This window comes from Pelodiscus sinensis, chromosome 18, assembly GCF_052426305.1.
Source record: "Pelodiscus sinensis isolate ZL-2025 chromosome 18, ASM5242630v1, whole genome shotgun sequence".
NCBI lineage: Eukaryota > Metazoa > Chordata > Testudines > Trionychidae > Pelodiscus > Pelodiscus sinensis.
This window is the reverse complement of record NC_143069.1, coordinates 4,621,900-4,632,821: the sequence shown is the minus strand read 5'-3', so window position 1 is coordinate 4,632,821 and position 10,922 is coordinate 4,621,900. Positions and strand designations below refer to the sequence as shown.

The 10,922-nt window shown below is 57.4% G+C and overlaps 1 protein-coding gene across 1 annotated transcript; it reads left to right on the top strand.

Moving 5' to 3' along the window:
- Positions 1 to 386: 386 nt before the first annotated feature.
- LOC142823835 (putative G protein-coupled receptor 132) lies at positions 387 to 10,488 on the top strand. Its single transcript, XM_075915435.2, has 2 exons — positions 387 to 592; positions 5,885 to 10,488. Exon 2 carries the CDS (start codon positions 5,899 to 5,901, stop codon positions 6,865 to 6,867), a length of 969 nt encoding a protein of 322 aa, XP_075771550.2. The 5' UTR covers positions 387 to 592; positions 5,885 to 5,898; the 3' UTR covers positions 6,868 to 10,488.
- Positions 10,489 to 10,922: the final 434 nt, after the last annotated feature.

Sequence of the window (10,922 nt, the reverse complement as noted above, 5' to 3'; positions counted from 1 at the left end):
TGCCCAGGGGCCGTGCGTGGCGCTGTGGGAGTGTGCACGGCGGCTGTGTGCTGCCCCCACTCGGCTCTGCACCAGTGCGCTGTGTGTACACACTGCCCGTGCTCAGGGTGCGTGAACGGAGGCACGGTGCCCTTGGTGACTGCAGAGCCAGCCCCACACTGCTTCTGGGAGCCGCAGTGACGTTTCCCTCTTGCCTAGAACCGCGGGGGTGGGCAGCGTCTGAGCCCGCTGGCCCCGAGCGCCACCTTGGGGACCTCACTCCGCCCCCTGCCTCGGGAGGCTGCGTCAGGGCAGGGCACCCGCCCGCCAGCCCTTGGAAAGCCCCGTGCTGGCGTGTGTGAGATCCCAGACCGCGGTGCCCGGCGTGGGGGGGCGGGGGCGGGCAGGGGGGCCGCTGGCAAATAGCAGCGAGGCGGGCGGAGCTGCCAGCCATTCACATGCCCGGGGCTTCGCGGAGGGGGGGGGAGCCTTCGAGGCGGTGAAGGAGCCAAGATCAGAGGATGCACCTGTGCCCCTGACCAGCTCCGGTGCCAGCGCCCCCCCCACCAGCTGGGGGCTTCCACTCAGCTCTCCAGAGATCCTCTCCGGTTCGGTATGTCCCCCCACCCGCACCCCGCTCTTGAGACCGGTTCCTGGGAATGGAAGGGCTGGGACCCCCACCCCCAAACTGTGTATATGGGGGGGCAGGGAGAGGGGGGCCATGAAAAGTGAACCCCTCCCTGGGAGATCCACTCCCTATGGGCCCCACGGGGGGCGGGATTCTGGGGAAGGGGGGTCTGAATGGCACAGGCACTATCCTTGGTAGGGGGTAACTAGGAGGGGTAACTAGGGGCAGGGTGAGGAGAGCACTAAGTACCCCCTTCCTGCTGTCTTGGGGCTGCAGAGGCAGCGCCTCAGCTCCCAGGGACATAAGGGCCAAGCCAGATGTTTGCCCCCCCCAACTTCTCCCACACCCCGTGCCCCCCACCAGGGTTCCATCCCCTGCCCCTTTCCACATGCCCACATGCCCTGCACACGTACGGGGTTGGGAAGGAATTTTCCTCCAGGGTAGATTGGCAGGGGCCCTGGAGGTTTTTCGCCTTCCTCTGTAGCATGGGGCACAGATCACAGCTGGAGGATTCTCTGCATCTTGGGGTCTTCAAACCATTTGAAGGCTTCAATATCTGAGATGTAGGTGAGAGGATTATTCTAGCAGTGGGTGGGTGAGATTCTGTGGCCTGCACTGTGCAGGGGATCAGACTAGATGATCATAATGGTCCCTTCTGACCTTTGTCTATGAGTCTGTGTCCACAGAGAATCCTTCCCCCCCCCCCCGGCCATGTTAGATGCCATCCCTGTGACAGACACCCACAGCGGTCCCTGTGCGGCGGCAGCACACACCACCAAGCACCCTGCCACACACCGAGGCTCCACTCAGCCACAGATCCCCGCTCCCACAGATGGTGAAACTGAGGCACAGAGCCCGGAAGTGACTTGGCTAAGGGCAGCAGCAAGGCCAGGAATAGAACGCAGACACCCTGATTCATAATTCCCCCGCCTCCTCCCAAGCATTTTCCCTGCCCGGAGCCAGGAACAGAACCCAGGAGTCCTGATTCCCGCTTCCCCGTCTGCTCTAACTCTTAGACACCACTGCCTTCCCACAGCTGGGACTAGAACCCAGGAGTCCTAGCTCTAACCATTAGACCCCACTCCCCTCCCAGAGCTGAGGGCTCGGCTCCCAGTCTATTGGCCCACGCCTGCTTCACAGAGACGCCTTCCTGCCCCCCATAAAACCTCCTGCCTACATGTGCCACCTCAGTGCCCCCTAGAAGCTGGCAGGCCCAGCCGGGGGGAACCCCCACAGGCTCTCCACATCGGCACGCCCGGCTGCCGCGTGCTCTGCTCACCGCCTGGCACACGTGTTCCGCCTCGGTGGGCCAGGCAGGAAGCCGGGCCCGTGCTGGGAAGGGAAACGGTCGCACCGCAGCCTGCCTCACCCGCCCTTAAAGGGCCAGGGCCCTGGCTTTGGGAGCTGGGTGTGGTGTGGGTGGCGGGGGTCAGTGACCTCTTGGCGACGTGCTGGGGTGGGCGGGCGGACGTGGCCATGCCGGCCTCATTGTTGCCGGTGGGCGATACCCTGGGGGAGCCTTGGAAAAAGCTGGGTGTGTATTTGTGTCACAGCGGCACCGCCGGACAGGCCCGGCCCGGTGCTTGGCGCTGTACATTTGGTTGGCTCTTGGGAGCCTGATTGTAGCGCTCTGGGTCTGTAGCCATGGCCTGGGGTCCCACCGAGCCAGTGCTGGGCAAACAGAAAACACCCCTCCCCCCACGTGTGACAATGAGAGTGACGTTGGCTCCCTCACACGTACCACAATCACACGGTCTCTGTGCACGTGCGTGCGCACGCACAAGCACTACTCCCGGCTGGCACTCATGTTACACTGCAATGGAGCCCCGTGTGCACAGCTCGGGAGCACACAGCCCCACACCAACTTCAGGCGCTGCCTCCCAATCCCCCTTGCCTCCAGACCCACATCAGTTCTGACCCCGCTTTCCCATCCGTGTGTGTATGCTGCTGCTCTGTGTGTGTGTGTGTGTGTGTGTGTGTGTGTGTGTCCCTAATGTCTCCACCTGCCAGGGACAAGCCCTGGTGTGTGTGTGTGTGTGTGTGTGTGTGTGTGTGTGTGTGTGTAACCCTAATGTCTCCACCTGCCAGGGACAAGCCCTGGGGTGTGTGTGTGTGTGTGTGTGTGTGTGTGTGTGTGTCCCTAATGTCTCCTCCTGCCAGGGACAAACCCTGGTGTGTGTGTGTGTGTGTCCCTAATGTCTCCTCCTGCCAGGGACAAGCGCTGGTGTGTGTGTGTGTGTGTGTGTGTGTGTGTGTGTGTGTGTGTCCCTAATGTCTCCTCCTGCCAGGGACAAACCCTGGTGTGTGTGTGTGTGTGTCCCTAATGTCTCCTCCTGCCAGGGACAAGCGCTGGTGTGTGTGTGTGTGTGTGTGTGTGTGTGTGTGTGTGTGTGTGTGTGTGTGTCCCTAATGTCTCCTCCTGCCAGGGACAAGCCCTGGTGTGTGTGTGTGTGTGTGTGTGTGTGTGTGTGTGTAACCCTAATGTCTCCACCTGCCAGGGACAAGCCCTGGTGTGTGTGTGTGTGTGTGTGTGTCCTCCTGCCAGGGACAAACCCTGATGTGTGTGTGTGTGTCCCTAATGTCTCCTCCTGCCAGGGACAAGCCCTGGTGTGTGTGTGCAAAGACAAGCCATGCTCCTAGTATGTGTGTGTGTTGCTCCTTCAAATATATTAGAAGCAAGAGAAAGATCAAGGACAGGGTAGGCCTATTGCTCAGTGAAGAGCAAGAAACGATAACAGGAAACGTGGAAACGGCAGAGGTGCTTAACGACTTTTTTGTTTCGGTTTTCACCAAGAAGATGGATGGTGACGGAATGCCTAACATAGTGAATGCTAGCGGGAAGGGGGTAGGTTTAGAAGTTAAAACAAAAAAAGAACAAGTTAAAAAGTCACTTAGAAAGGTTAGATGTCTGCAAGTCACCAGGGCCTGCTGAAATGCCTCCTAGACTACTCAAGGAGCTGATAGTGGAGGTATCTGAGCCTTTGGTTATCATCTTTGAAAAGTCATGGAAGTCAGGAGAGATTCCAGAAGACTAGAAAAGGGCAAATCTAGTGCCCAACTCTAAAAAGGGAAATAAGAACAAGTCAGGAAACTACAGACCAGCCAGTTTAACTTCTGGGCCAGGGAAGATAATGGAGCAAGTAATTAAGGAATTTATCCGCAAACATCTGGAAGATAATAAGGTGATAGGTAACAGCCAGCATGGATTTGTAAAGAACAGATCATGTCAAACCAGTCTGATAGCTTTCTGTGATAGGATAACAAGCCTTGTGGATAAGGGAGAAATGGTGGATGTGGTATACCTAGACTTTAGGAAGGTGTTTGATATGGTCCCGCATGATATTCTTATCAATAAACTAGGTAAATACAACTTAGATGGGGCTACTATAAGGTAAGTGAGTAACTGGCTGGATAACTGTTCTCAGAGAGTAGTTATTAACAGTTCACAATCCTGCTGGCAGGGCATAACAAGTGGGGTTCTGCGGGGGTCAGTTTTAGGACCAGTTCTGTTCAATATCTTCATTAACGATTTAGATATTGGCATAGAGAGCACGATTATTAAGTTTGCAGATGATGCCGAGCTGGGAGGGGCTGTAAGTGCCTTGGAGGAGAGGGTCAGAATTCAAAGTGATCTGGACAAACTGGAGAAATGGTCGGAGGTAAATAGGATGAATAAGGACGAATGCAAAGTGCTCTAGTTAGGAAGGAACAACCAGTCTCTAGAATGGGAAGTGACCGTCTAGAAAGGAGTCCTGCAGAATTGGATCTAGGGGTCATAGAGGACAACAAGCTAAATATGAGTCAATAGTGTCACACTGTTGCAAAAAAAGCAAACGTGATTCTGGGCTGCATTAACTGGAGTGTTGCGAGCAAGACACGAGGAGTCGTTCTTCCGCTCTACTCTGCGCTGATCAGGCCTCAGTTGGAGTCTTGTGTCCAGTTCTTGGCACCACATTTCAAGAAAGATGTGGAGAAATTGGAGAGGGTCCAGAGAAGAGCAGCAAGAATGATGAAAGGTCTAGAGAACATGAGGGACGACTGAAAGAACTGGGCTTGTTTAGTTTGGAAAAGAGAAGACTGAGAGGGGACATGATAGAGGTTTTCAAATATCTAAAAGGGTGTCACAAGGAGTTGGGAGAAAAATTGTTCTCCTGGGCCTCTGAGAACAGGACAGGAAGCAAGGGGCTTAAACTGCAGCAAGGGAGGTTGAGGTTGGACATTAGGAAAAAGTTCCTAACTGTCAGGGTGGTGAAACACTGGAATAAATTGCCCAGGGGGGTTGTGGAATCCCCATCCCTAGAGATATTTAAGAGCAGGTTGGACAGACGCCTGTCAGGGATGGTTTAGTCTGGCTGGTGCTTGGTCCTGCCATGAGGGCAGGGGACTGGACTCAATAACTTCTTGAGGTCCCTTCCAGTTAGTGTGCTGAGAGTCTATGATTCTGTGTGTGTGTGTATGCTGCCCTCTGCTGTGTGTATCTCTCTGTGTGCTCCCAAGTCTTGCTCCCTGTGTGTGTATCTGAGTGTGTGCTGCCCTCTGCTGGAGGGGAAAAGCCCTGCTCCGTGTGTGTGTGTGTATCTGCGTGTGTGTGTGTGTGTGTGTGTGTGCGCGCTGCCCCCCTGCTGGAGGGGATGAGCCCTGCTCTGTGTGTGTGTGTGTGTGTGTGTGTGTGTGTGTGTGCTGCCCTCTGCTGGAGGGGAAAAGCCCTGCTCCATGTGTGTGTGTATCTGCGTGTGTGTATGTGTGTGTGCGCGCGCTGCCCCCCTGCTGGAGGGGATGAGCCCTGCTCTGTGTGTAAGAGGTGTGTGTGCGTGTGTGTGTATATGTATGTGTGTGCGCTTCCCCCCACTGGAGGGGATGAGCCCTGCTCCATGTGTAGGAGGTGTGTGTGTGTGTGTGTGTCTGTGTGTGTGTGTGTGTGCTGCCCCCTACTGAGGGGATGAGCCCTGCTCCCTGTGTGTGTGTGTGCGCGTGTGTGCGCTGGCGCCTGCTGGAGGGGACAAGTTGTGCTCTGTGTGTGTGTGTGTGTGTGTGTGTGCGCTGCCCCCTGCTGGAGGGGACAAGCCCTGCTCCATGTATAAGAGGTGCATGTGTGCAGCCTTGCTCCATGCGTAGGAGGTGCATACGTGTGTGCATGTGCATGCTGCTCCCCGCTGGAGGGGACGCGCCCTGCTCCGTACATAGGAGACCTGTGTGCTCTGTCGCTCCCATCGATCCAGGCCAGGGTGGGGTGGGGGGAGACACCCCCCGGCCACTCACCCTGCCGTGTCTTTGCAGCCCCCGCCAGCGCCATGCTGAACTCCAGCGCCCCCTGCCTGGCCAACGCCTCGCGCTGCGGGGTGGATTTCCAGACCGGCCAGGGACTTGTGGTCTCGCTCTATGGCGTCGTTTTCCTCCTGGGCCTGGCCACCAACGCGCTGACCCTGTGGCCCATCGTACAGCAGGTGCGTCTGGGCAACGTGCTGGCCGTTTACCTGCTGGGCCTGGCCGCCTCCGACCTGCTCTACCTGCTCACCTTGCCGCTGTGGATGCTCTACGTCTGGCACGGCCACCAGTGGACCCTGAGCGGCCTGGCCTGCCACGTGGCCGGCTTCGTCTTCTACTCCAACATGTACATCAGCATCCTGCTGCTCTGCCTCATCTCCCTGGAGCGCTACCTGGCCGTGGTCTACCCGCTCCGCTCGCTGGGGCTACGCAGCCGCCGCGTGGCCGCCACCGCCAGCGCCCTGGTGGCCCTGCTGATCTTCGCCTGCCACGGGGGCATCTCGCTGCGGAACCAGGAGCTGAAGAACGCCTCCTGCTACGACAGCTACCCGGTGCAGCCCGGCGTGGCCACGTTCAACTACTTCCGGGTGGCGGCCGGCTTCGCCCTGCCCTTGCTGGTCCTGGGGGTCTCCTACCTCAAGATCTTCCAGGGGGTGCGGGCCAGCAGCACGCTGCTGGGCTGGCAGAAGGCCAAGGTGAAGCGGCTCTCGCTGGGTGTCATTGCCATCTTCCTGCTCTGCTTTGCCCCCTACCACGTGCTGCTGCTGGTGCGGACGGTGGCCTCCAGGGTGCTGGGAGGCTGCGCCCTTTGCTCCTTCGAGCAGCGGCTCCACCTGCCCTTCTCCCTCTCCCTGGCTCTCTCCAGCCTCAACAGCGCCCTGGATCCCATCCTCTATGCCCTGGTGAGCGACAGCATTAAGGGCGACCTGAGGAAGGCGTTCGGCTGCCTGATCGGTGCCCCAGAGCCCAGCAGAACCCTCTCTGTGGCCTTGTGATGGGGACTGGGATGGCACCGACCGAGGGAGATCGGCCCGGGGGACGTCCGATGGCGCCAGACGGGGCGGGGAACGCCAGCGCTGACCAGGGGAGAAAGACAGCAGGGGGATGCCCGGAGGCACCAAGAGAAGCAACTGGCTCCATCGTGGCAGGATGCCCACGGCCGGCAGAGCGGTCAGCGTCTGTCATGGGGATTTGGGAGGCGTTACCCCCATCTGCTGGGCTATGCAGAGAATGGGCGACGGGCCAGGAGATGCTCCAAGGAGGGGGAAGGATTATTTAGGGACAGCAGCGGGAGGCGATGAAGACAGGGGAAATGGGGGTACAGGAGGAGTTGAGGCCGGGGACAATTGAGGGGCATGCAAATTGAGTGGCTAACAAGAGAGCATCTTCCCCCACAAGTTGTTAACAGCCCCTGTTCACTGACACAACACAAAAGCAGGGCTTGGAGCTGGACATCAAGTCTAGTGGGTGACTTTCACTAACGAAAATCGGGGAACCCTTTTCTTACATGGACCCTGAAAAAAAAAGAGGGAAACAGTCCAAGTCCGCACGGGGGTGGTGGTGTTCTTTTAACAAGGGGTCTTTATTGCCGTTAGCTATAGAAGGTTGTTATCGCTGCCAGCCCCTGCTGGAAAGTCTGATAAATAATGTAAGAAATGGATTGACCTTCTTTTTTTGCGGTGGGAAATACCAAGGGATTTCCCATGGTCTGAAGCTGCCGGCGGAGCCCACGCTGCCTCCTTTCAGACAAACACGCACGGAAGGGGAGGGGAAAGAGCGGCGAAGACAGGAAACGCAGCATCCGTCATGGGTGCTGCTTCTCCCCTGTGGTCTCCTTGATGGCAAATTCATGGCAGCATCGGGGCTCTTGGCTCTGCTCGCAGCGGCCCTTTCGGTCACACACCTGCTAACGTTGGAGTTGCGGCAGGGTTTGAGGGAAGCTGCTGAAGAAATGCTGCCCAAGTCTACAGAATGGGGCTTGTTTAGCCAGGCCGCCGGGGTAGACCTGGGACCGGCATGCATGGCCCAGCAGTGTCATTAGGGGCTGTTTCTCTGGCCTGGTCTGCTCAGGAGGCCCGTCAGGTCCAGGGACGGAGGCCGGGTGGTGCCCAGGGGTTGGTGGGGGTGGACCGACCGCTCTAAGCTAGGCTGGCAGTCCCACCGGCCAACTGGTGACCTCAGACGTCCTCCCATTTCTAGACCCTTTCAGCCCATTGCCATGCCGACACCTGACATTCCCAAGGGCCCTGGAGCCTTCCCAGCCGCATGCAACGCTCCACCCCAGATCTGGCCGTTTGTCGCCAACTTTTCCCACCCGTTTCCTGGAACAGGCTGACGACCTGGGTCCCCCTCGGGTGGCTGAAAATCCGGGTGTCTTTACAACGGGTGCTGGGGGGTGGCGCTGAGATGGTGCTGGGCTGTGCAGGGGTGCGGGACCAGCTAATGAAGCAGATCTGGGATTATGGGAGCCACTAGTAGATTCCCCCCACCCCCACACACACACGCACACGCATGTCAGATTCACAAGAAAACTTCTAGATCCAGACTCAGCAAAGATCTGGACCCCCCAGGCCACCAGGTGATGGAAGTGCCAGGAGCCACAAGGTTTGCCTGCCTATGATATTGATTTCAGGTGGTTGTCAGGGTCTCCTGGGTTGTAACTGACGGGAACACCCTTTGGCTGCACATGCCAAGAATGAAAACATGATTCCATGCCCTGACAGGTTCAGTCGGAGGTGCGATTTCTGGCTTGAGTAGATGTATGGATCAAGCTAAAAGGACACGCTGTAGTTGTGGCTTTCTAGGTTATCTGCCCCAAGTACCATGCTGGATAGGATGCTAGTTCCATACTCCGCACCCACTCCCGTTAACCCAAACAGAGCTAGCGTGGGTATGTCTGCTCCTCTTCCAGCTCCAGCGTGAATGTGCTCCCAGCTACGCTACCCTCTCCCCTGATGGTTTAGTGACAAGTGCCAAGCACTGGGACATGGTTATCCTGTCCCAGGAAAACAGTCACGACTTTGGGAAATTTCTCCGTCTCGAATGGCAAGAAAAAGTCCAAATCTCGACAACGTTTGCGACCCAAAGCACCAACGTTTGTTTTGATTCGGGACGCTGGAAACGTTTCGGTTTTGAACTTTCTTCGTTTCAGCTGAAACTCTAATTAGCTTCCATTTCTACCGGAAAAGGCCTTTCGCGCCAGGACACTGGAAGGCGCCGTTTAGAAGACGGCAAGGTGGGACAGTCTGACAATGTCTAAACTTTTTTTTTGTCACCATGTTTTCAAGTCAAGTAATCCCTCAGCGACGACCCTGGCCCTGCAAACAGGTTTGGTGTTTGACGAATCGACTTTTCTTGCTGAGAAAAGTATCTCAGTGACAATTTCCTGACTTAGCGACAGGTCTGAGACGTGCCCACCCCACGTTGCTAACATCTAACACGCCCTAACCCGAACACGGCATCGCTCTCTCGTGGCAAGGAGCTGGCAAGCAGTTTGTGACAGATCCAAGTAGGCCGCAACGTCCTAGGACTTTATCTAAGTTGGGCTGTTAGCCCTGGTGCTAGCTGGACTTGTGCAAGCCCCTCGTGCAGATGATGGTGTAAAGCCTTTTTTCCTCCTAGAATCTTTTTCTTTCTGGCCACCAGAGGGGAGTATGGTCTAAGATGCATGAGTCCAACTCCTTTCTTCTTTGCTAGAGTTGGGGTGACTACACTGGGGGAGCAGGCCAGAGTCACTGATGGGGCAGGCCACAGTTTGGGGGCTTGGGTCTGTGATGCCGGCACCTTTCCCCAGCACTAAATCCCCTTAGAAGTTAACCAGAGGGACAGAGGCAGCGTTTTGATCTCAGCTTCAACCTCTGGACACTGATCCTATTAATCCCCCGCCTCAGGCCCTAATCCTGTTAGAGCTGGTTAAATCTCTCCCGCCGCTTCCCGTCTGCACAGGCTGCCGTGGCTTGGGGAAAGGGCAGCGTGCCTGGCCCCAAGCCCCTCCAGCAATTCTTCTCTCCCTGGAGCCGGGACCCTTTTCCCTACGTCCCCGCTGCCCCCCTGTTATGTGCACGGCCGTTTTCACATGCCTCGTGCTTCGCCAATGAGACGGTGACGTGAGCCCTGTCCCTTGGGGCCACACACTGACTCCTGGGCCCGGCCATCTAGGAGGGGAAGGAGCTGGCAATTTTCAAGGCGAGGCAGGAGGTGTCGTTAAGATCTGCTCCGGTGCAAACAGGGAGTCATTCATTCAGGGCCCTTCTCTGCAGCCTGCGCTGTGCAGGCAGCTGGATGAAATGATCGGTGACTCCCCGTGACACTGTGACTACGATCAATGCGATCCTTTCCGGCCTGAGTTCTAGTCCGTGGCTCGCACGGCTCTTGCACCGAGCCCTTTCCACATCCGCCGCCGGATGGGCTGAGCTAAATCCCTCCTGGTCCCTCCAGCAAAGCAGACCCCTGCTCTGTACGGTCTGGGACCCACGTGCCGGATTTCACGCTCATCAATAGCTCGTTGTGCTGCCCGATGGGAATGAGGGGGCATGAGGGGGAATGGTGGGCCCTGTGGGATTTGCAGATGTATGGGGAGACCAGCAGGGGTGCGGCCGATACTAGGGGGTATCTAGAGCAGCAGAGGACGGGAAGTTTTGGGAGGAGGGGAGAATGGGGGGTGCAGTGGGAGCGTGGCAGAGCTGTAGGAGTGGGGCAGCAGAATGAGTTTTGTGGAGCCCATGGAGTGGAGGGACTGTGGGCTGCCTTGGGGCAGGAGCCATAAATGGGGTGCAGGGGGCATTAGGGAGGGGCTAAGTGGGGGTGTACGTTGGGAAGGGCTGAATGATGTGGGGGAGGGGCTGGACGAGGGGTGTGGCACTGGTGAGGGGGAAGGAGGAATGTGCCAGGTACATTGGGGAAGGTGCAAGGAGGGGCAGAGAGGACTGGGAGGGATGAATGGGGAGGTGGGGCTGGAGGGAGGGGTGCATAGGAGTGGTCAGAGAGCACCAGGGCATGGATTGATTAGGAAGGTGCATGAGGGAAGCCAATGGGGGTGCATTGGGGGAGT